This window comes from Sphaeramia orbicularis, chromosome 5 (genome assembly GCF_902148855.1).
Source record: "Sphaeramia orbicularis chromosome 5, fSphaOr1.1, whole genome shotgun sequence".
In the NCBI taxonomy this organism is placed as follows: Eukaryota; Metazoa; Chordata; class Actinopteri; order Kurtiformes; family Apogonidae; genus Sphaeramia; species Sphaeramia orbicularis.
Window position 1 is genome coordinate 46,597,366 of NC_043961.1, and position 26,199 is coordinate 46,623,564.

At 37.7% G+C, this 26,199-nt stretch overlaps 1 protein-coding gene across 10 annotated transcripts in view; it reads left to right on the forward strand.

The window, feature by feature from the left end:
- Window positions 1–26,199, forward strand: part of arhgap9 (Rho GTPase activating protein 9) — a 67,468-nt gene that overhangs the window by 28,420 nt on the left and 12,849 nt on the right. For 5 of the 10 annotated variants that reach the window (XM_030134162.1, XM_030134161.1, XM_030134165.1 and 2 more), the window contains exons 4-16: window positions 227–419; window positions 958–1,346; window positions 3,923–4,177; window positions 6,016–6,105; window positions 15,373–15,438; window positions 18,268–18,414; window positions 18,599–18,697; window positions 20,531–20,592; window positions 20,728–20,815; window positions 21,341–21,436; window positions 24,070–24,168; window positions 25,187–25,292; window positions 25,651–25,770. In XM_030134162.1, coding sequence (XP_029990022.1) covers window positions 227–419; window positions 958–1,346; window positions 3,923–4,177; window positions 6,016–6,105; window positions 15,373–15,438; window positions 18,268–18,414; window positions 18,599–18,697; window positions 20,531–20,592; window positions 20,728–20,815; window positions 21,341–21,436; window positions 24,070–24,168; window positions 25,187–25,292; window positions 25,651–25,770 — 1,810 coding nt within the window. Of the gene's footprint in view, window positions 1–226; window positions 420–957; window positions 1,347–1,883; window positions 2,380–3,922; window positions 4,178–6,015; window positions 6,106–15,372; window positions 15,439–18,267; window positions 18,415–18,598; window positions 18,698–20,530; window positions 20,593–20,727; window positions 20,816–21,340; window positions 21,437–24,069; window positions 24,169–25,186; window positions 25,293–25,650; window positions 25,771–26,199 lie in introns of those variants that run through there. The other 5 variants (XM_030134166.1, XM_030134171.1, XM_030134167.1 and 2 more) reach the window with 4 other exon arrangements.

The window sequence follows — 26,199 nt, forward strand, 5'->3', positions numbered from 1 at the left end:
CCCCGCATAACATGGAGTTTAATAATACATAAAAATAAATGGAGGATGGGCACTGGGCACACTTTGACTATCTCTGGTCTAATGCAACCATCTGTCATGTAGGCATGAGATACATTAGTTGACCTGGTACAACCTCTGGCAGGATATCTACTAGCTGGTTCAACCAAGTAGACTTACATAGCAAAAAATAACTAGAGCATTTGAAAATGTGTGTGTCATTTAACAGGTGCGGAGGATTGGGGCAGCCAGTAAAACAAAGCCTTTGTACGTACCTGCCACATATGTGACAGAGGTGCCTATTGTGCCCTCGCCCCAGCGCCTGGTCATGTCTGCCTCGCTGAACTCCAACCTCCGAATCCTACCGAGGGTGTCACTCACTCCCAGCCCAACAGAGCCTACTTACAATGAACTGTACAGAGGTAAAGTGTGAGAAGATGGGCAGTCAGAAAGAGTCTAATGGAGCATCCATTCTGTCTTTTTATTCCCAATGACATGTATGTGTTTGTTGATGGTCTCTCTTGAATAAAAGATTATTATAGTTGGGTCTCTAGCCTCTATTGCAACATTTTTCAGAAATTTGGCAAAAGAGGATGCAAATTTAGTGGCAAAACCTTTCCATGTAAGTGCAGTGTTGAAAAGGAGTTGAGACCTGACTCATTTTTTTATCAAAAATCATGAAGCTGACTTCTGTTTTTGCCCCCAAATGAAACCATTGGCCTGGATCATACACCGATCAGCCATGATATAACGACCACTGACAGCTGAAGTGGTAATAATGTTGAATATGTGGTTACAATGGCAAAGAGTCAGTGGAAAGATTTGAGTGACTTTGTCAAGGACCACTGTATGATATACAAATGACTGGGTCAGAACATCTCCAAAATTGTAAAACTGGGTGATTATTCCATAGTTCATCAGACTTTGTTTTTTACCCTTTTTGTTATTTCTCATCCATAGTAAACAAACCCATCTGCCGCTCCATGGAAAACCTCAACACCCACAGTGCCTTTCAGGGAATGGACACCAGCAGGAGGGGGGACTGTTTTCCCACCCTGCCTCTCTCTGGATTCACCTTTACCTCCAACGCTCCCACCTCCCCATCAGGCCACCTCATGGTCCCAAGATCCACCTCACGACCCATAGCTCAAACAGCTCAGCAGAACCACAGGGTGGTCCCCACAATCACACGGAGTCAGAGCTCCAGCAACTTGCCTGAAAATCTGTTGGAGAACCCATACGATGAGGTGGGCGGCGGCTTTAGCACCCGTGTTAACCACAGGGTCCCGAAGAAGTCATGTAGCCAGTGGGACATGGTGGGGGCTTCGACCAAGAGCAACCACCTGCAGGTAAAGGGTTCTCTTTGCAAGGTTCCTTGTTTGTCAAATATCTAAAACAGAGACGTAACCCCAAGTGATACAATGACTAACATGACAAGTTTTGTTGATGATTAACCAAAAATAGGACTTCACCAGACTCATTTGGATTGAGTAGAGTGCAGTAACTTTACTTGAATATCATCAGGTTTGGCATTTAGTACTTTAACTGCAACACATCTTAAATAGTATGAACAACAACAGTGAAGACAATATGTTAAAAAGGGGCCAAAATATATGGTTGAAGCTAAATGAAACATTGGATCAGATTACATGACATCTCAGCAAAGTCTCTATTCTAATGTGTTCACAGGTTGAAAATTAAATAACCTAATAGTAGTTTTTAGCCCAGTGACCCACCTGAAAAAAGGGATCTAAATAGCCTACGGTTATTAATTAGTTGACAAAAAAGAATAACTTACATCTGGGAACAAAGTTGCCATAGTAAAAAACAGTCAGATAAATGTTAATTTAGGGGCATGATTTGACTATTTAGACCATACCAATCACAACAAAGATCCTGTGATCAAACCAGCTATAGAGAGCTGAAGGGTTCTTCCTTCTTGTTACATTTGAAGAAAAACAATAATAGTTTCTAACCAAATGTCCCTGTGGCAGCTGATGCTGAATTCGACGAATTGGCGACTTATCTTAAACTTAATAATCCTCCTAGAGCACCAATCAAGTCAGCGCTGTCATGATGTCAGAGCATCCCTCCATTACATCAGAGAAGATTACAAAAGGCATTGTTGGTGAGAGAAATAATCAAGGTTATCTGGCTCTCAACTGAGGCAAATCCCTCAACTACACTGCTTCTCCAAAATATGCTTTTCCTGCACTGAATCATGCACATACCCAATGACTCCTTGAGCAGCTCGCTGTGATCTCAGTGGACATGGCAATGCTCTTTCTTCATCTCCCTCTTTTTCTGTCGTTCTCTCACTTTCTCTCTCTGGATCCATCCCTCCATCTCTGACGCTCTTCTTCTTTCATGGCTTTAATGCCGGTAAGCAGGATTATTGCTGCCACATTCAGGTCAGAACTCCCTTTTTCAATGACAAAACACCCTCTCTCTTCAGACTTTTCAGTCATGACTGCTACACTGTAGAGGAGCATGAGCTGAATTTCATTAATTTTTCCTCTTGTACAGAGGGCAAAATATTTCTTGAATTTGAGAAAAAAAAAACATATAAACATAAAAAGCACATATACATATAAAACACATATAAAAAACATATATACACATATATACATACACACACACACACACACACACACACATATATATATATATATATATATAAATATATAATTTTGACAGGAAAGGATATCTACTACAATAGAAGAATAAAAGTTTCAATTTTTCCAAATATTTCTGCTGTTCATTTGAATTCTTCTTATCCATACTTGTACTTTACATAAGACTACACAGAGAAGTGTAAATAGGACTCGTCAGTTCTAAACTTGACTCTGTACTAACGCTAATACTTATGTGTAGCTGAATGATTCCACATTTATTTCCAAATCTCAGTTATTTCTCTCTGAATTGTTGCAGAGTACAGTGAAACAGTGCTCTGAATCACACCTTGTAAATATAACATGTCCCAACATGACCCTGCTTAGGTTTTGGGGTGACCAGTGCCAAACTGGAGGCACCAGGTGAGCTCTGGACTCAGCGCTGCCCCCTGCAGTAAACTGTGATCACAGTCCTCTTACCGATGCAGGACCTGTACAGGATTTGTGCAGACCACATACCATAGACTTAGCTTCTCTAGATATTATGTTACAGGATCAAGCAGCTAGCCAGACAGTTAATGTGAGCTATGTCTAAGCTATATTTCATGGAAGGATCCTCTTCTGTCCTATCCCTGTAATTAATTGTAGTTCTTTCATAAACATTTTCTTTTCTTCATTTAGGCTAAACTTTTGTCTTTGTCTTAAGTTTTGTCTTAATTCAGGGTCTAATGTGTTATTCTATGTTCTGGTAAGAGGTGGTGGATTTATTTGCTCTCAGTAGTTCTATTCTGTGGGGTTTTTGTCTCTTTTTTTCCCCCCTGATGTTACTTTTGAATGATTGTAGTAGTATAAATAGTAGCACTACTGTGAACACACTTAGAAACTTGCAGCAATTTCATGGCTGTTCATGAAGCAGAAGGAAATACCATCCCACACGTATGTGTAAAACCTTAAGATGAAGAAATAAATCATAATAGACACAGTTGTCAGGAAGTTCATGCAAAGTTAGATGCGCAAAGGTAGATGGAATGCTGATATGCTGATATTGTTATTTTTTTCAAGTTTCCTGCTTCCTTAAAAGTGTTTGCTCAGTATTTGTGCACTGACAGCTGTAGGTTTCCACATCAGGCTTGTAAAAGTTGTTCATTAGATGATGAATAACTCCAAAAGTTTTGTGATAACACAAATATTGCTGCTACATCTGCCCTCTTGTCAGTAGAGTGAAATGTTCTTCCTTCAGCAGATTAATATAAAAAAAAAAGTAAAAGTCATCAAGTCATCTCTCTGTCTTCACCCTACTTTGCTCTTCAAAGGTCCCCACCGAGTCCTACCTGTCCCAGCTATCCTGGCAAGTGTCCCCCTTATACAGCGATACGCAGCCAGAGAAGCGTCAATCACAGCCAGAGCCCCCCTGCCCAGCCCCGGGTCAGCAGCCTCTTCAGATCATGGATCTGTGGGAGCAGTACTCAGACTCAGCCACAGGCAGATGGTACTATGTCAACAGTATCACTAAGGAGAGGTCCTGGAAACCTCCACGTCGAGCCCGGGCACGGACCACCACCAGTAAGGTAAAGCAACCCACAGCGTTTCTTACTTCTCCTTAATCCACTTTTTTACCTCCTGAATCTAGTTTTTGCTTTCAGTAAAATTGCTGTAGAATTTGAAACAGCAGGTTTTTTTGGGCTGGATAAAAGAGTCTGCTCTCAAAGGGAAGGATAAAAAAGGGGCAGAGTGTAGAATAAAAGAGTTTGCTCATTTATATGCTCCTGTGGTTTGACTGTATCAGCACTACTGGGGACCTTTTTAGCCAAAGAACTTCATTAGACCTCAAGGAGAGTACATATTTTCTCTGTACTCCAACATGAGGTGATGTAGAGAGGGCTGCACACTCACTGACTGGTTGTACAACTGGAAACTGAAGCATGCGAGGAGACTCAGACATTAGATTAGCCCTGATTTTGTATGTTTCTCACATACGGGGTCACATTGAACTCCCAAAATTTGAGTGCTGAACAATTTGGAGTTATGGGAGACCACAAAATGATCCCAGGTCAGACTAAAATGATGACAAGACTGAATTATTTTGTTGTATGGTTTAATTCTTTCTGTTTTTTTGGAGAACACATTAAATTGACCATAATATAGGCAGGCATATATAAACATTTAGCTTCTACTTGAGCCTAATGTACAAACTGACAGTTTTGTTTATAGTGTCTATACCAGGGGTGTCAAACTCATTTTAGTTCAGGGGCCACATATAGTCCAATGTGATCTGAGGTGGGCCAAACCAGTGAAATAATAGACATTAAAACCTATGAATAATAATCCAAAATGTTCTCTTTGTTTTAGTGCGAAAAAGTCTAATTACCTGAGCAATCATGTACAACCTTAATTTTCTTAAGAAAAATAAGTGCAATTTCAACAATATTATGTCTCGGTTTATTATCGACACAACTTACAGATCACAGTTGACTTACAAATACACAAAACATTTAATAACAGGCAGAATATTAGTGGAATTAAACTTATTGTTCTTTAGAAACTTCAGGTTGTTCATATTTGTTCAGGTTATTCAGTGTTATTATGAAAGAATAGTTTGTAAATATTTTCATAATGTAATTTTACCTTTTTCACATTAAACTAAGAAGAAAGATATTTGGATTTGTCAATATTTATAGGTTATTGTGTTATTATGTTACTTGAGATCACATTAGGCTGTATGTGGCCCCTGAACTAAAATGAGTTCAACACCCTTGACTGTTATATCTTCAGTGTAATTTTGGCAAATTCATCCCGCGGGCTGGGATGGACCCTTTGGCAGGCCAGTTTTGGCCCACAGATCATGTACTGTTTTTGACACCCCTGGTCTATACTTTTAACACTGAATTATGTATGATGACTAAATACAACAAATTCATTCATAAACCAGGCTTAAATATTCATCAAGACATTGAAAGAGGGACTGTATGAATCCTTTTTTCCCACAATGCAATTAAAATTCTTTAGATATGCTGTAATATGTCTTTTCAAAAAAATAGCTTACATAATATCGCTGGCATCATCAAAACTCATTTATCCAAAAAAGTCACATTTCATGTTACAATTAACATAAGCAAAATTGTCTCTAACCCTAAGTGATTAATGCAAATTATTTTAAATCTTAAATCTGACTTGCCATAAACTGCTGGAGCCCTGGGCCATAGTTTTTACTTTGTTTCTTTTACTATTATTATTATTATTATTATTATTATTATTATTATTATTATTATTATTATTATCATTATTATTATTGTTATTATTATTATTATTATCATCATCATCATCATCATCATTATTATTATTATTATTATTATTATTATTATATAGCAAAGACATTTGCTGTATAATCTGTATGTTCTCTTTTCAGGCCAGTCCAGCACAAACTCAGACATTACCGAGGGAGACGAACCATTTGACCCTTCCACTTCCTCGTGCTCAGAATGGGACTATGCACAGTGTAAGGCTACAGATACCAAAATCAGTTTTGCCAGTTAATCTGAACATTTTCAAACTACATCTGTTGATGGTTTTGGCTTTGATTGCTTTGGTCACATAGGGAGCCACTTATAGGACTACACATGTATTAACTGGAGTTACATCCAGTGAAAACTAGTTTTGTGCTTAGGCTCTGTACATGAATAAAGATGTCACTGCGTACCTGAGGTGATTTATATTTGAATGAATGTTAACATAATATATGTAGATCAGATTTTATTTATACTTTTTACGCACTGTTAGGTTCTTGATTATTGTATGATTACATACATCCCTTAGACTGAAAATATTAGCTGCTCTGCCTAAAGTTGGTAGCCTTTTATTTAATAATTTAAGTATTAAAAAAATTAATTATTGACTTCTAATAAGGACAGTGATATTTAAAACACATGTAATACACTATGGGCCAGATCTACTAAAGGTTTGCATGTATAAAAACGTGTGCAAACTCATTGCACACGCAAAAAAATCTACAAACTTATTTAGTAACTGTGCACACTAAGGGTTGCATCTTTCAAAGGTGCAAAATAGTGCATCTGCATCCAGTTAGTACGTTTGACACAATGAATATGCAACATAGGGTGTTTACACGCAGTTGTGCGTGTGCATGGGAAGAGAAAATGCTAATATATTAATTTAGCACACATAAAGGGGTTTTTCAAACCTGAAAGCAATTTTGGTCATAGAAACTGCGTTTATATTTAACACATCTCAAAGGGAGGTGCAAACGGTTTGTAAGTGCAATTGCGCACACATGGCTGCGGCTGAAACGATAAAATGAGATGCAGAGAACACATTTTTCACCCTTGTGTGGACATTTTTGGAATGACGGAATGACACACACTCTTTTCCACTTGATCTGATGATTGTGATTAAAAATACGCACCGACATTAGACTACAATGTGACAAAATTATGTGCACCTGACAGTCATTCAATCAGACAACCCCCACAGCCCCCCCACCTCTGAAGTGAAAAATAAATGAATCAGTGAGTCGTGCAATACCTTGTATGACAAAACTACTCCATTGTTACATTTCCTTGCATCTGGATCATTCAGCACAATGTTACCATTAATGCTGGTGTATCCCAGAGCAATTTTGCCACCGTATTGTCTCCACTAGTGCACGAAAAATCCTCATTTAAATAGGGCAGTCTCCAAGACTTTGCACCTGTTGACATTTGCGCAAGCAATCTTAGTAAATCACCTGCAAACTGCGGTCCAACCCCACATGCAAAATTCTAGATTGCGTACGCAAATTAGTACACTTAATTGGGACCTTTGTAGATCCAGCCCTATATGGACAAAAGTATTGGGAAACATTGAATCTAGGCATTTCTTTGCTAACTTGATGAAAAATCTCATAATAATTTATTCGATTTGATTTAGTAATTTATTCCAAATATGCAATGAAATTTAACATAAATGCAAATAAGCAAGCATAAATAATCATACAAATATCAACAATCATAACAATCTCAGACAGAAGAACAGCACAATAGTTCCATTTACATGCCCAAAAAGGGGTGGAAAGAAGTGCAACTTATTTAGTCCCACCCCCTCTCCATAAAATATTATTATTAATAATATATATTTCCCTCTTCCTTCTACGTTACACTTTTCTGTTTATATATCTTTTCTCACACACACACACACACACACACACACTCATTCATTCATAACAACTTATTATTACAATAAATATTGCAGTAAAGATTTTTATTTTATCTTTAGGGTTAATTTTGTTTGTGTTGTCATCTAAAATTGTAGCAAAGTTTGTTCTAACTTAATTTTACTCTATTGTTTTTTTTCTTTCATTGTAGTTGTTTTAAAGCTACGTATGACATTCGTCACTGATATTTCATCAAATCTGTAAAACCCGAGTAATAGCCTGAGTAGCACGAATCCATCAGTCTTTCCGTGATTATGCAAATTAATCGCTCCCCTCACGGTGAACAACTTCAAAGCATGCTCCACCATAAACAGTCCATTTGTTTACATGCCAAACTGAAACCTAAACAAAACCGTCACTCAGGTTTTTTTGGAATTCCACGCAGTCGCATTGTGACCGCAATGACAAACATGGAAACAGCTTCATTGCCTCTGGCTACTGTGGCTGCATGGAATTCCGAAAAAACCTGAGTGACGGTTTTTCATATGCAGCTTTAAACATTCTACCTGTGGATTTTTGAAGCATTTGTCACCACAAATAACCATCTGTTTTCTTTGACTCTCACTATTTGTCTTTAAACATACTAAGAAATATTGATTTAACATTGTAATAACTATGGCAACAACTGACAAACATTTTTCTCATGACAGCATTTCACATTACTGGGAATGAAAGGTCCTACAAGTTTCAGGTGTGATGTGTCCCAGTATTTTTGTCCATATAATGTGTTCCCAGTGAATGGTAAATGGACTTGCTACCTTTACCATTTACTTTCTGTCTTTATGGCACTCAAAGCATTTTACACATGTCTCATTCACCCATTCACACACCAGTGACACAGTCCCAAGTTCAGTGTTTTACTCAGGCCATGAAACTAATGCTGCATGGAGAGTTTATAGCTAATGCTAATTAGATTAAACTCTTGTACTGACACTTTTACACGCATAATGAATTCAAAATGTACAGTTTTCTTTCTTAAAGAGTCATTGTTTGTCTTATGCTTACCTGTGATTTTATACTTAGCTATAATTTCAACTGTTAAAATCAGAGTTCGCAGCATTATTTTGTCCAAATGCAAATCTACTATGTGGGTTTTTTTCAGGGTTTCTTCACCAGTCTTCAGGTCACTCCATTACTATCTTGAGAAGCTCTTGAGCTAAACTGTTGATATATGTGTAGACTGTCAATGAATGAAGCCCTCAGAGCTAAGTAGATTGTATTCTTCTCAAGATGTGACAGTGATGCCATCAGACAGGCTGTTTGTTATTTTCAGAGGTTGGTTGTGTAAGCATGTGTGGTTTGTGACCATAGATGTTGTTGGTTGAGTCCGCACTGTCATACAAGATGAAAATTGAGTCAAGAAGGTAGACTGCATAAATAACTGGGCTGTCTGAGTGCACATGTAGTGGGTATGCCTGATTAAGTTGAAACAATACATCATGTATATAGGTCGTGTTTGCCAAGTATTCACATAAGCTGTTACATACAGATCATTCAACTGTATTCCTGATTAAATTAAAACAAAGAGATAGACAGTATCACTTTGAAGCACAGGTTGAGATTTACAGTTAACCTTTAATCTAAATCCTGCTCTAATGGTTGTAAATTTTAGATGTTTTATGTGACTGTAAACATGAGTTAAATTGCCTCTAACTTTAAGTAAAAGATTTTCACCAGTATTTCATCACTTTTGGTTGTTGTAAAGTTGCTCTTAAATCTCACTTTGAGTGTCTACAAAGTCTTAAATGTAACTTGCCTTAAGTTGTGGGGACCCTCTAACCCAATAAAGTCAAAATGAGGTTTGTCTTAACTTTAGTAACAAACTAATGACAGTACTCACATGTGCATAATGAGGACATTTGACGTAAGTGGAAACCTCTTTATCTGCTGCTGTTTTCCTCACTGTCGTGTAACTAACCACCAACAGAAACATGTACACACCTGGACATGTTCTCAAACATCTGAGTGCATTTCTCTCAAATGTGAAGTGAACATGAGGCTTATTTTCAAATGAGAAAATAAACCCTTCATAACAGTCCTAATGTGATTTAATGTCACACATGTGTCACTCTCCTCATCTCATACATTTAGATGAGGAGAGTGTTTGAGGTTGGAGGCTTTCCTATGAAGGAGACTTCTTACTTACATGTGCACTTCAGCTGTAAAAAATAGCTGTTAAACATGAGTCATATCAGACCGGAGCTACAGGCAGTGTAGTCATTTTACAATTCAGATCAGTTGATTTAGCTTGTATTTATTTTATCTCTCAGTGAGAATGTGGCATATTGTGCAATGTCACACTGGTAAATCCAAAATTTGTTGGTCTGAGTTCTGATTACAACACAAACTTAAAACATTAGAGATTAAAAATAGCAATTTGGTCTACATGAACATCTTTTTGGTTTACGGCAGCTGTTATGTTTTTCATTTCTCATTTTTGTGTTACAGTAAATGAAGTTTATGACGGCAAAAATCGCAGTGTTTGTGACACTTTGTGCTTCTCTTGGTCTGGTTAAGTTTTAAAAGGATCATGAGAAGAAGGTTTTCTTTTGGTTCATTACAAGTGTCCAGAAGCTTTTAGACCCATATTGTTTACTCCTTAAGTTCACAATTGAACTATGATTCTTACGTAGAATTACAAAGTACAAACAGTCGTGACATACGGTATAAACAGACCTCAGAGACAAAATGCACCAAGTCCTGTACACCTCTCTGTAGACAGAAATCCACCTTCAGCCTCAGTCTCAAAAGACGGTGTGGTTAAGGTATGTCAACGGCTGCTTTTGCTTGTCTATCCCTACACAACTACACACAGTCTGTGGAAAAGCAAATTCTATATCAGCGAAACTTGAACATTCCATGTAAATGAATAATCACATTTGTGGCAAAAGAAGTGTTTGATGCTTTAACAGGCTTTTCATTTACATGTTTTTAGACAATACTGTAGCTTTGAATTCTCTAGATCTCTCTACTACAGAAAACATTCATGACTGGAGCCCCAGTTTATGTATTATTAAAGAAAATGCAGCTAATCTTCTGTTTCATTGGCAATGTTACACTCTTTGCAAAAGTCAAACATGTATTTAACAAGAAATCATTTCAACCTTCTATTTCACCATGAGTAAAAGATAACATTAATATTAGCATTACTTTTATTCAATCTAGAGCATGTTTTATTTTGAAATACTTTTAACTGGATGTTGCATTGTCATACAGAACACACTGGGATTGACAGATGGGGTGATATAAGATGTAAGAACAGATTTCCAACCCACCTACCATAACAACAACTAAAAACGGTGACATAGGTTTGTGAGTGTCACGGGGTGCTGAAGCCTATCCAGCTACCATCAGGCAAAGACAGGGTACACCCTGGACATGTCACCAGCTCAACACAGGACTGACATATACAGATGAACAACCATTAACTCTCACATTCTCCCCTTCAGGTGATTTAGATTGGCCAGTTCACTTATTAAGGTGCGTGTCGTGCATGGGCAGTGGGAGGAAGCCAGAGTACCCAGAGAGAATCCACACAGACACGAGGAGATCATGTAAACTCCAGACAGAAGGGCCAATAACATGAATTGTACCTTCTATTACTGATAATACTAGCTAGCCAGCAACACACTCTTCACCACCTGACAAGAGCTGATACACACACAAACGCACACCTATCATAGCATTGTAATGCATTCTACATTAAAGGTCTGCAACCTGTTTTGGGTACCAACCCTGCGTTTGCAAAGATGGCCCAGATCACAGATGAGACATTACACAGACTTTGTCCCTGGAATTCAGTCATCCGCATCGTCACAAACACTTCCTCAGGTTCATGTCTGGAGAATTTCCTTGAGCCGTGTTTGTGTGAAAGGTTGTTATGTCATTCGAAGTACACAAAGTGTCCAGAACAGGATGCTGTACCAGATTAAAGTGTGGAATAATGCAGAGCATGGCCAAATTAAAAAGGGGGATTACATCTTTTTCTAGATGGCCCATCATTTACTGACCCACTCACTGTTTTTATTTATTTATTTATTAACCACCCCCTCAAATGGTGTTTTTGTTGGGCTAATCCCTGGAGGGAATAATGAGGTAATGCCTCTTGATCTGCTACAAATGAGCAGAAGCCATTAGGGCCACACAGTGGAACAGAATCCAAAACATTACAAAACATTCCTAAATTTAGTCAACAAAATGAAACCACTCACCAGACTTAAATCCCTCCCTTGTCTTTGCTAATGCCACCTTGTCAAACTTCCACAGTTGCATTAGTCTGTTATGAACCTGACATTACAATCTCTATACTCAGTGACAGAGGAAGTACTGTTGGTGAAGATGCAAAGCATATATGACAGACAGGTTTCCCAGTGACTGAAATTGACCCGGCCACTGAATCAGTGACGACACCTACACGTTACAGCAACGCAGGCTGCATGATCCAGATTGCTGAAGATAAGCATTTTGCATCTAAAGGCTGCATTGCCTCAACGTTGCATCAGTGTTTCAAATTTAATGTAGCTCATCAAAAAATACCCACATGATCAAAGAAGTGATTCCCCTATCAGGTTAGCTCGAGATGCATTCTGCTGACCTATATGTGCCACTTTTTATTCTGAGGTAAATGTATTACTAAACAGGAACGCATGCAGTGACATCTAATGCATACTATATGAATGCCACATTCACTGACACAGAAATGTGGCACCCTCTTGCGTTTGTGGCCTAGTTGGAAAAAAACCCACCACATACAGTATTACCAGGTGGCATTCCATAGAATTAAAAGAGACTATTTTCAGACATTTTCTGAGAACTTTTTTCTCACCTGAAAACCTCCCACTGACTTGTGAATTTATGTACAATTTAATAAAATACTTTCAGACTATGGCAAATGATATTATCTCTTCAAAGTTTTTGTGGTTAAATACAGCTTTACTTTCAGGTACTTTACATCAATATTTTCACATGAATGTCCAAATGGATTATAATATTTATAATTATGTTATTATTGCAAAAAAAATATGAACCACTGTGTTTTTGTCTGCTATATTCATTGATGGAGCAGGTTGCCTATGACCATGTTGCACCGGCATGTTTCTATAGTAGCTCAGGATAGACTTGTTCTTCTTTTTTTCATTTTAGAGTGGAAAAAAGAGTATATCATATTAAGTAAAATGCCCATTACAGACAAAACAATTGTCAACTTGATGAGGGAAATTTCGTTTGTTTCCTTTGTTTTTGGGTAGCCACTGTTCAACTGTGTGGACGGATATGTGTTTGCTGTTAATCTGCAATTTCACCACTAGATTACTAAATATCACACATTGAACCACTAATTTATCACTAGTTTTTATACTCAGTTTTTTACTTTGTGTAAAAGACATTTCAGTTTTACACAGAAAGATTCATTTGACAGATGCAGAGTTTTCATTGTAGAAAAATAAAAACCTGTTTAGTATTACAAAGTATATTTTTAGGTTTTATTTGTTGTCACCTTTATGTATTGCCATTGTATTAAAATATTTTATGGTTGTATGAAGTGCACCCGTCATATGTACAATATAGCTGTGCATAGGACATTTTAATGTATGTACCTCATAATGTTATGAACTACACTTTACCAAACTGGCACATATATTGTAACTTTTAAGTCTATTAACAAATATCTGAATGCAGTTTATAGTAATATAGAAAAAAATGCATCAAGTGCCACATTTACTAAACTGAAGCACCAGACTTCTTAACTGTCCATACGTCTATACGTTGTGCGATCAAAAGCTGTTGGTTACTCACATTCCTGGTTCAGTATTATGTATGAACTACATTCGCGTTCTGCAAAATACCCCTAAACTTTGCACACTGAACCTTTGACACACAGTTCTACAAAGCAAGATTTATTTGACACATACAGGGAATAATTATAATATTTAAATTTTATACACAAGACATAAAAATCCTAAAAATAATCTAAAATCTAAAAATAAAGAAGACATTGATGTATTGTAATATTATAGAGTGTACCTCTATGCTTTATGTATCGTTGTCTTGTTTTTAAGTACTTTATGTCTTTTTTTGTGCCGTATTGTTGCATTGGCTGCTATTACAGCTGTTGAAAAAAATGAAAATCAGCCAAGTGGATAAACTGGCACATGTACAGGAACATCTTTGCATGTATACTTTCCTTGTAAGTTTGATGGGCATGAACACTTAAATATATATATAGTATAGTAATATCTGAATAGGAAGTAAAGCAACAGAATGTGTCTTCTTTGCTCTGAATGTGAACAGATGCTGCTGGTTGATGTGGTAATAATAGCTCAGCACTGGTGAGGTTATTTCGTTGAACACACACCTTCCTAGCTGAGCGGCTGTACTAACTGATCAAACCGGCTGATAAAAGCAGCTTCCCTCTAGAACAGGGAAGTAGACACAGGCTGTAGATGAGGGAGAAATGAATGGTGTGAACACTCAAATGTCACGACATGAAACGACAAACAGCAGAGGACTTTAACTCAACATACAAGAATCAGCACTGAAACAAAAGCCAGCCTGGATTGTACACTTGAGAAATCGGTCATAATGACCAACTTTGCTGTAAGTTTGTTTGAGTTTACTACACAAAATAAGATTTATTTGTCATAGCATGGGATCACATGTTAAATGATTATGCTTCATCAGATTATCTTGTTGTTTGTTTGATTTGATCATAGTGGCTTTAAATTGTGTCAGTAGAGACTGCCATTACCACAGAGGGTAAATGTGACTGTACTGATGGATCTGTGACACATTTTATTTACGACAAACCAGCATGTTTCAATCAAGTTATCAGTGCTATGCTGTAACTGTTTTGCTCTTACTAAGCATCGGCAACAAGTGCTTCTCATTACATTTTAGAGAATATGGGCATGTATATGTGTGAGTCAGTGTGTGTCTTTGTGTTTACCTTTGTGCTGTGGTAGAAAATTGAAGGGCAGTTTTAGCTGGCAGGATGTAGAGAAGTACAGAGGAGTAGTTTCAGTATGGATGTGAGCATGGGCCTGGGCTTGGCTGCATGGCTGGTCATAACTGAACAAATATACCAGCATCCTGTTTTTACATGTGGGTAACACTTTTCCCCAAAGTTGCTGCCATTTTAGATTTGATGTAAGACTAGTTTACACTCAAAAAAAGAAGAACAAACTGAAAGATATGACAAGATTACTATAGTTAAGGAAGGCTAAAATTACCTATTGTAGTTAGTTGTTGTTAACTAAAACAAAGTAAAATAAATGAATATTCCATGCAAGGGAACAACTGCACAATATAATAAGTTAAAATTAAATAGAATTGCCAATAAAATTGGTTAGTTTTCTTTATTTCTTCCTACCCTTTTCAGATTGATTTGAAAAGTTTCCTATGTACTTAAACTGGAAAGGAAAGGAAAGGAAAAGAAAAGAAAGGAAAGGAGGTAGTAAAACAGAAAGAGTGTTTCAAATTAACACTCAACACATATAGTAACTTGATGTGTGTTTCCTGCCTTTGTCTTCCTCTCTATGTCTCGTCTCTCTTTCTTTGTAGCTGTCACCTGACTTTCTCTTTGGGAGTCATCGGGGAAAAACTGACAGTGGCTGGCAGATGAAACAGGTGGAACTCTTCTCTATTTACAGCATTCATTCATCACCAGAGAGCAGCTCACATGTTTCAACTTGGCTTTCACCTACAAATATATCTGTAAAAGATATTTGTACATGTACTTTTCAATACATAACTCAGATCCCCTGTTCTCCTTGAGATGACGACTCTTTCCTTTGTTGCATGTGTTTGCTTCGTTGCCTCTGAAGGTAATCCTCTGTGTTTTGTTAGTTGCAGAAAGGCCTTTTGAAGGAGGGTATTTTCCTCTTGAAAATCAATGAACCAGAGTTGTTAGATGTGCAAAAAGTGTATCTGCACTGCTTTACTGTAGAATACATTAAATTAATGCCAGCTATGCGCTTCAGATTCTCAGAGATCAGCATTTATGCATATTAAGGTGGTGAAATAACAACTCATGGTGTAAAATAAAAGGCTATTACCCAAGCAGTTCTTACTGCAACATGTTGCATCACAGTGGGGTGTGGGTGCGCTTGGTTTAAAGCCCTTTTAAAGGCCTCCTCTTAGCAAAGGAACAGATTTGGCTCTTAGTGTTAATCCTCCTTGCATGAAGAGATGGCAAACATTAGGAGGGATATTTAGTGTGATTGTTGGAACTAGGTTACAGGGATTGGGAAAGGTACTTAATTACAGCCCCTGCTGCATGAAAAGTTATGTGCATTTGTGTGTTACCATGTACATGTGTAAATGTACATGTGTGGAATTGTAAACATAAATATTTTGCATAGAATGTGCAGACACACGGATATACTGTATTTCTAATCTATTTCACAGAGATGAAGCAAAATGGCTTGAACTTCTTAAAATCAAGCTTATTGTCACTGACAATCTTAATTTGTCATATGGTCTGCTTGTTATAAGTAATTCTGTGCACATTACATCTGAGATAGATAAATACTAGGGCTAGCCAACCTTCATTTCAATTCTCTTGATTTTAAATGGGCCAAAGACCAGGGTAAATATGCTGTATACGTTACAGATATTGTTGCATGATGGGTCATTTATTGCATTATTGCAGCTAGGCTAGCATTAATGTGATGACTCTGATTATTCTCTGAAATCAGCTCTAAAAGTGTTCAGTTAGTCTACTTTATGAGTTTGTGTTGCATATTTTGCTGCTGATGGGCAAATAATCATCATAACCCAAAAACAAGTCCAGGCTGTCTCCATGATCAAGCAACCAAAAATGACAGAGCAGGAAGAAACCATAAAAATTCAAACTGTTTTTTGTAAAAATGATTTTAAGAGAAATCAACACTGTAGACATCTGATGTGCTGAGTTCACTTCATCAGTGAATAGATTTGTTTTGCAAGTCTCTTAGCTATTACATTAAGTATTTTTTTTAGATACTGTAATAACCTCAGTCCTAAATAATAAGGAATTGCATAGTTTTCAGTCAAACAATAAGATTATGCAGCTTTATCCTTCTGGAAAATGATGTCACTAGTTTTAGTTTTACAAGCAGTGAGAAAAATTGTGATTTGGATTGTGGATCATGATTTTTTGCTCAGAAGATGATCATGTGATCTGTGGCCACATCATGCAGCACTATGCATGTTATACATATGGCTTGCTGTGTGAAGTGCTCATTAAAGGATGCTTATTAGATGTAGTTATATATGGTGCCTCAATGCTTCACTTGACAGTTGTAGTTCGTTAAGGTGGATGAACACATCATTTTTGTTTTACTCCAAAGAAGAATTGTTAAAAAGCGATTGTTAAATCCTCAGTTTATCTTTATTTTCGCTGACAATGGCACTAAAACATCTTTACTGACAAAATTGTGAGAGACAGAGATAAGAAACCAATTTCTGCAGAGGCAAGTGTAACCTTCTGTTCACCAAAGTTAGTGAGGTGGCATTTCAACTTATGGAGTACTGACTTACAAGCTTGTGTTCAGTGCTAAGACTGTGGCCATTCACGATGTAAACTAATTATTTAGTGACTCTGGTGCCCTTCTCAGTCAGAGACACAGAAAGAAGTCAGTAACTATAAGCTTCCTGCGTTTTAAAAAAGACATTCATTAAAATAGACAGTAAATCTAGTTCAACAAAAGTAACCTTTAGGAAAACAGTTCTAATGTGCAGAAATTTTTATCTGACTACTAAATAAAAAGTGAAGGGAAGGAGAATGTTATCAGATACCTGCTGCATGCCAGACTGATAAAAGTGGACTAAAGACCAATTCTAGCCTGTGACTTCAAATCTTAGACTGATTTGTCTGATTACCCAAAATATAAACATTAAGTTGAGCACACAATGTGTTCGACCTTTTTATTCCACAAATGAAAAATTCCAAAGCCGGAGTATTGTACAAGTTGATAAGTTAACATCTATTTTCATCAACTTACCACCGTTCAATTACTCGCATTTCATCTAATAAGAGAGCCTGTCCCAGTTTGGTCTATTACCCACAGAGGATCATAAACAAATAAATAAATGAACAGCTGCATGCTGAGTTTGTCACCTTCTGCCCTGTACTGTTGCTTGTTTGTGATTATAATTGTTGAGGAATTTTTTGCTCATCGTAATGCTGCACACATTCAGGATGCCTGGGGCTAGAGCTTTAGTAAACACTAAATGTACAGTAAATATAATATAAAGAAAGAGAAAAAGCTTCTTTATAGACTAATTAGACTTACAGATACAACGCACATCATTTTCATAGGCTTCAGAGACTATATACAGACAAAAATACAATAGATATATATTTATCTGTTTTTCACTTTAAACATTACAAACAAGCAATTACCATTTCCTCTTTTTGTCTCTATCCCGACCCCTACCCCAACCATTTGACATCGACCTTTAACCCCTGTGAAGAGCATGCATCGTGCTGCTTCCTCTGACACCCTGAGCACGATGATGTTCAGCAATGCCGATGCTCACTGCCATAACTCTGCAGCCCTGCATGATGTCAAGCAACAGCTCAGCCACTCCCAGTCTATGATCCTGCCTGAGAATGGCAAGGTATTCATCAACAAAACACATAAATATGGGCACAACTTTCACAAACAGAAGAAGAAATGCATATACTGAGAAATAACATTTTCCCTACAAAAAAAACAAAACAAAACTGCTTTTGTTGAAATATACATACTGGCAAATAATCAGAGGTACTGCTGCTGACTATGTGTTCATCTCTGTCTTTCAGATGACCCAGCAATGCAGAGATTACTCCTGTAAAGTGACCAACATTGTGGTAGAGCCTCCTTCTCCTGAGAGCTCCCCAGACAGTGATAGTTGCACTCCAGTAAGACCACACTGCCTTTTAGGGATTCTGTTTTTACTAGGGGTGCAATGGTACAGGTAGCCCACAGTATGGTCTGTACCTTGGTTTTTGGGCCACAGTTTCGGTTCGGTCTCAGTACGCGTTTTGTGCATAAAGAAAACTGTTTTTTTTTCCTCCCAAAATTCTATTTTTTTTTTTTTTTTCTTGTCAGCCAAAACTACATTTCACAGTAGGAACAAATTATACCACTGTACTGAATATAATAACACTTACTGCCCCTGCCCTTTTTTCCTCATTGAAAAAAGTGCCCTTTTTCTATTTTTTTTTTCATAAAGAAATTCCTGTGCTGCATAGGGATCTAAAAGAAAATGGCGGTATAAAAATGCCACGGTTATCTACCGTACGCATTTCCTTGTAATAGCATGTCACGGTATTGTATGTGTGTTATGTATAAAGCCACTTCTCTGTCCACTGTCTCTCACTGAGGGGCGGGGCTGCCCCGCGCTGCACACTCACATGTATGTCCAGAGAGAGAGAGAAAGAGAGAGAGAGGTACAAGCCGCGGCTGCATCTCCACTCCATGTGTAGTTACTGCACAGATGAGACGTGACAGTGGAGCAACTTAAACCTTCGTGAGTTATAAAGCCAAACCCCCCAGTCACTGTTGTGGAGGCACAAGAGTGACTGCACATTAACTTGCGGGGGCGGGCTTTCACCTGCCTGGACAGGCACACACACACTCAGTGGCCTGTAAAGCAGTATATAAAGCGGCAATACAAAATCAATTGCAAAACCAAAAAAAACATCATAAAGATAGATTGTCCCGTGCAGGGTGGACCAAACTGTCTGGTATTTTCTTGAGTACTGTTGCATTCCTAGTTTTTACAGATGAACTCTGTGGTTATGTTTGATTCATTATTGCAGAAGCTTTAGCTGATTTCTAAACCAGACAGACACAGACAATTTTTCAGACAGAAATGTAACAAGATGGTTGCATCTTTACAGAGTAATGATATTAACAAACTCATGGTCTTGACAGTGTACAAGTATAATCATTTCATCATCTGAGATGAGACCTTCAAAAAATCCTCTCAGTACTACAATGCTTACAACCTTGAATACCTACAGCATCAACATACACATGGACCATTTTACTGTGCAAGCTATGTTGACTTTTCATACTTCAAGTACTCTTTGCTGGTAACACTTACATGCTTTTACTTTGTACAATGCAGAATCTTGAATTGCATTATTTTCACAGTGTGTTTATTCTGAAGTAAAGAATCTAACCACCTCTTCCACAGCTGATTGTAAACCTTGCAAATTCCCTTGAGGCAAATGAGTGACTTTTGAATGACTTTTAAATGTAATAAGAATTGTTCAGACTAAGGATTGTGATATACCCTGTGTAATTTCCTTGAACTGGACAAATGAAATTCCAGCAATAAATATCTTGAACATACAGTATGCAGATCAGAATCTATCATCATAATCACATAACTGTAGCTTTCCTTCTGTTCTCTGAATAAAACCTGTTCCCCACCTTAGTTTGTTCTACTGCAGTGCACTCAAGCCTTCAAACTTTTAGACTCACTATTAATTTTGTTCTCTTGCACCTTAAATGGGGCCATACCGCAGTGGGAGATTTTAGAACAGTTTCCCTCCTTATGATGCAACAGTCAAGCTAAATGAGTTCGCTCAGGATGCAGTTTATTACTAAGAGGAAAAGCCTCCTGCTTACATACTCATATTATTCCTGCCATCCCTGGTCAACCTGGGTAATCTGTGGAAGAACGCATTACATGCATGGGGTGTCAGTGCACTATAAATACTCTATATGTAATGTTTTCTCAGGAGCTGGAGAAAGCTGGCCTCTTGAATAAGACAAAGATTGCAGAAGGGGGCAGAAAACTGAGGTAAAGTATATAATTAAAGCAAGTAACTATTTTGCATGTTACATTTGGTATGATGATATGTATGTTCATGTGAATAAAAGAAAATATGATTTGGGCTGAATCATATCTGAATGCTAAGTGTCTGTTGGGCTGCAGAAAAAGCTGGAGCCCATCCTGGGTGGTGTTGGTCGGGAACAGTCTGGTTTTCTTCAAGGATCCTAAATCACAGACACCATCCTCCTGGGTAAGAGCTCAGAGAAACCCACTGTCTTAGTCATGTGTAAAATAATCAGCATATTAGTAAAATCTGGAGAGAAAGTACATTAGATGAAACAATTTCATTGATTACAAAATTATTGGTCATGAATCACTTTTCAGTGGAATGCATGATGGTTTTTCTATTTTAGACTATACTCTACAGACTCACAAGTCAGCCGAGTCTGCACCATTAGACCTAGAGCAGAAGCTTTTGACAAAATCAGAAAAGAGACCACACAGCTCAATATTGCTGCCCCTTGTGTATCACACTTTTTTTTTTTATTTCTTCACTTTCTCTTCAATGACTCATATCTTGAAAAAGCATGCTTCAACATTTCCACTCAAATGACAAGGTCCTGTAAAAAGCAATGGCCCAGAAATCTTCAGGAGTTATATACCAAGCACCAGGCCGTTAACAGAAGCTTAAAAGGGTCAGTGCAGGCAAGTGAATTAGCAACTGCAAAAACATCATATTTCATTGTGTGTGCTTTTGCTTGTTTATGGAAATCAGAGACCAGGAAACAGTCGTCCAGAGAGCAGTGTGGACTTAAGAGGCGCACAGCTGCACTGGGCCAATGATCTGTCCAGTAAGAAAAATGTCTTTAAGGTAAGAATCCAAAAACCCAAACAATTAAAACTGAATGAACTTAAAAAGAAACTTGCAAAAGCTTGTGATCTTAAAATTTCCTGTGACAAGGCTCAAACATTGAACTGAGCGTAGAGTTACTCTTGAATTGTCTTCTTTGGTTTTGAGATGACGTGAATGAAATAACCTAGATACAGTACATATCAAAACAAACTGCCCTATTTCTGTCAGTGAAGGGGCCTTATCAGTGAGGGAAGTGAGAATGGGAAGCTCTATTACCCCAGTCACTCTATTGTGCCCCTCTGTAAGGAAGAGGAAGCTATAAAAATATATTTTCCTATAAAATTTGGCAGATTTATTGAACTCCCCTGCACTATATTTAAAAATAAAAATGCATATCAGAATAAGTGGAGTTTGATTTAAACCAGAGTATGAAAAACATTATATTTTGGATGACAGCAGTGTTACATTGCAACACAGTGAGAATATGAGTTTATGTCACTCATTAAAGCATCTGAAAACCTAATATTTAATAGTCTTTTACCCTTGTAATTCAGGTTCTTATGTAAATAATAATAAAAACACTGAAAAGTATTGGAAATCAAGTTTGTCCAAATTCGTGATATATACCTGATCAAAATTTTAAGACCAGTTGAAAAATTGCATGAATTCACATTTTGCAGTGGTGGATCTTAAGAAGGTTCTAAGTAGAGTTTTATGGGAGACAAAAAAAAATTGGAGTAAGCAATTTATCGAAAATAGCAATTAAATTGAAATAGGCTGTTCATCAGCCAATCAAAAGTTTAAGACCAGAGCCTTTAAAAGCCAAAATCTGCACAAAAATGTGGATTCAGTGTCATTTTCAGTCAGGTATTTACTCTGTCATGACCTCCTGATGGCAAAGGCAAAACAGCTTTCTCTCTTTGAACATGGTCAGATTGTTGAGCTGCATAAGTAAGGCCTCTTGCAACACACCATCGCTGCTGAGGTTGGACACAGTTAGACAGACATTTTGAATTTCTTAAAAGATCCTGAGGATTATGGAACAAAACAGTCAAATAGTAGACCCAAAAAGGAGCACCAATGAGAGAGCACCAAACATGGGACATTGAAAGGTGGAAGAAAGTTTTATTCTCTGATGAGAAAAAAATATTACCTTGACGGTCCTGATGGCTTCCAACGTTACTGGCATGACAAGGAGATCCCACTTGAGATGTTTTCTACGCGGCACAGTGCGGGGTACCATCATGATCTGGGGTGCTTTTTCCTTCAGTGGAACAATGGAGCTTCAGGTTGTGCAGTGGCGTTAAACGGCTATGTGGAGATGTTGCAGGGGGCATCCCTCATGACTGAAGGCCCTCGTCTGTGTGGTAATGACTGGGTTTAAAAACAGGACAACGCTGCAGTTCACAATGCCCACCTGACAAAGGACTTCTAGAGGAATAATGTCACTCCTTTGGACCATTCTGCATGTTCCCCTGATCTAAATCCAATTGAGAATGTTTGGGGATGGATGGCAAGAGAAGTTAACAAAAATGGACATCAGTTAGTTTAGGGGTGGCCATGGCTCAGATGGTAGAGTTGGTTGTCCAATAACCGAAGGGTTGGTGGTTCAAATCCCGCTCAGTCCATGCGCTGTTGTGTCCTTGGGCAAGACACTTCACACTCCTTGCCTCCAGTGCTGCTACTCACACTGGTGTATGAATGTTCGGTGGTGGTCGGAGGGCCGTAGGTGCGAATTGGCAGCCACGCTTCTGTCAGTCTGCCCCAGGGCAGCTGTGGCTACAAATGTAGTTTACCACCACCAGAGGGAGAATGTAAGAGTGAATGAATAATGGATCCTCTGTACGCGCTTTGAGTATGCGTTCATAGAAAAGCGCTATATAAATCTAATCCATTATTATTATTATCAGTTCCAGACAGTGGATTCAAAATGACTGTTACTGCGTACAACCTCAGCAGCAATGGCACATTGCGAGAGGTCTTGCTTATGCAACTCAACAGTCTGACCACGTTCAAAGACAGAAAGCTTTTTTGCCTTTACCATCAGGAGGTCATGACAGTGTGAATACAAGACAGAAAATGAAATTGAATCCACATTTTTGCACAGATTCTGGCTTTTAAAGGCTGTAGATTTAAACTTTTGATCGGCTGATGAAAAGTCTATTTCAGTTTGATTGTTGTTTTCAATAAATTGCTTACTCCAATTTTTTTTGTCTCATTCCCATTTCTTCTTTTTGCATTTTGAAACTCTACTTAGAATCTTTTTAAGATCCAGCAGTGCAAAATGTAAACTCTTGCAATTTTTTAACTGGTCTTAAAATTTTGATCAGGAGTGTATTGTTGATGTTTTTCTTACATTGGGCTTCAATTAGGTGTGGTTTAAGTAGTTTTCTGGCACAAATTAACTAGCATGTGTTATCCAATAGATTCTTGCTAACAACTATCTATTTCACAATCTATCTGTTAACATAATTTGATGTTAAGATGTACATTAACTGACTTATGAGTGTTTACTTTCTGGATCAGGCTACATATAGAGACGTTACATTCACCTCAATTTTTGTGGATACTTAATGTGATATTGCACATGCATTTTTTTTGTCTTTCAAGCCAAATTTGCTTAAACATTGTTTGAAATATGTGTGTCTCAGCTGAGGACAGTGACCGGAAATGAGTTCCTGCTCCAGTCTGAGACAGATTCTCTGATCAAAGAATGGTACAAAACCATCCAGAATGTCATCGACAAGCTGGTAAGACACAGACAATAGTCCATCCATCTGAAAACACTGATAAATAGGAATGGGATTCACGGTAACTTGTGATAATGATGGTGTCATACTGTAGCAATTCTGCACTACCTGATACATTGCAAGACAGTCACCTATAATACAGCACAATGTTTATATCTGTAGAAGAAGAAATACCGTTAAAAAACAGAAATCATGTATTTATTCACTGCAATGTGATTCAGTTTCACAGGATTTGATAACTGATATGAAACAATGTACAGCATATTACTCTAGTCTTAATAACACTAATGATTAGGTTATTCTATTGAAATGTCCATTTTCTGCTGTTGTCACCCTAGCATTATCCTTTAAAAAATACCTCTATATTGTATATTTATAGGTGCAATTTATTTATAATAAGATGTTGAGCGTATAGTATGGATCAACATCTCCTTATCAATTCAGTTGGGTTATTTCAGTTATAATCAAAGTTTTGTACAGATATATTAGAAATAATATTATATAAATAATCCTCTGCCTGATGCATTATTAAGAATATTAAAATTATAAAGGTACCCCAAAGCAGTTACATTAATGTACTTCTAAGTGAACATAGGACAACTACCAGGGATTTTAGTAGTTGATAGAAAAACTTTTTTTTTTAATTCAGCAATTGTGATTGCTGTTATGTGGGTGAGTTTAATGTATACTCTACTGTAACAAAAACAAATTCTACCTGTCTTGGTTCAGTGGCTTGTAAAGAATCAAAATAATTCACCTATAACTAGTATTAAGTGCCAGTATTGGATTTTTAAAGGTTGACATTAAATTTTGACATTGAAAACACATAATGCATATTGCAAACCAATGAACTTTTAACTATAGATAAAATCATAGTGAGCGTGTGTGTGTGTGTGTGTGTGTGTGTGTGTGTGTGTGTGTGTGTGTGTGTGTTCTACAATGCGTGAGAGCTAAAGTTAAGACACCTAAATTCCTTGTTTGTTTGTTTCTGATTCTGATCGGATTCTGATTCTTTCAGGATCGTGAAAACCCATTAGACAATGTCCTATTGTACTCTCTGAGGAGAGCAGGTAGTGTGGAGATGTTGGACCACAGCGGAGACGAGGACGAAAGGAGAACGTCACGTAAGTGTGAGCACATGACGCCTCTGAGGTAGAATGGAGCCATGGAGTACATCACCATCACTGCCTTCCACTCAGCCATCATTACTGGTTCTTCTAACCTTCCATACAGGCGTTTCTCATCCATCCATCCTGTCCTCAATTCTCTGCTCCATTCAGCCCTCTTACATTTTCACACATGCCCCCCGGCAGATTATCCCCCCGCTGGTACTGTCTCACCTCCACCGCCGTCCCGCCCTCCCACTTTTCATCCTCACCACCATACCTACTCATCTGCTCCTTATCCACACAACTCAATATCCTGCACTGACCTCCTCCTCTTCCTCCTCTTCCTCCTCCTTGTCCTTTACTCCCCGTGCAGTCCCTCGCTCATCGTCCAACCTGGAGAACACAGAGAGGAAGAGAGTGAAGACACGGCTGAAGAAGCTCATTCTAAAGAGACCTCCTCTACAGGCCCTGCAAGAGAAAGGCCTCATTAAAGGTGAGCTTCCTTTTTCAAGTTTTACTCAATTTCAATGGATGTATCCATTAATCAGCAGTATGCAGCAATGGATGGCATTTTCTGTAACTCTGCTGTAATATTTCAAGACTACTTATATCTAAAACACTGCACTGGACTTCAGTTGCAAAAGTTACTCATGTAAAGCTGTATTTCAGCCATGTAATGAAATATCTGGTCTTTGTTTTTCCTTGATTCTGGTTGTCTGCATTTCCACCGTTGTAAAATAAAAAAAAAAAACACAGAAAGACCCACAGTGATTGGGCAAATTTGTCTGCTGTCATGTGACCAACATTTATAACCAGTGATGCCAGCTTATGAGATGTGGATCAAACACTAAAATGCACCATATTTTCTCTCTAAATAATACAAAAATGCAAACACAAGAATGTCCTTGTCACCACATAAGGT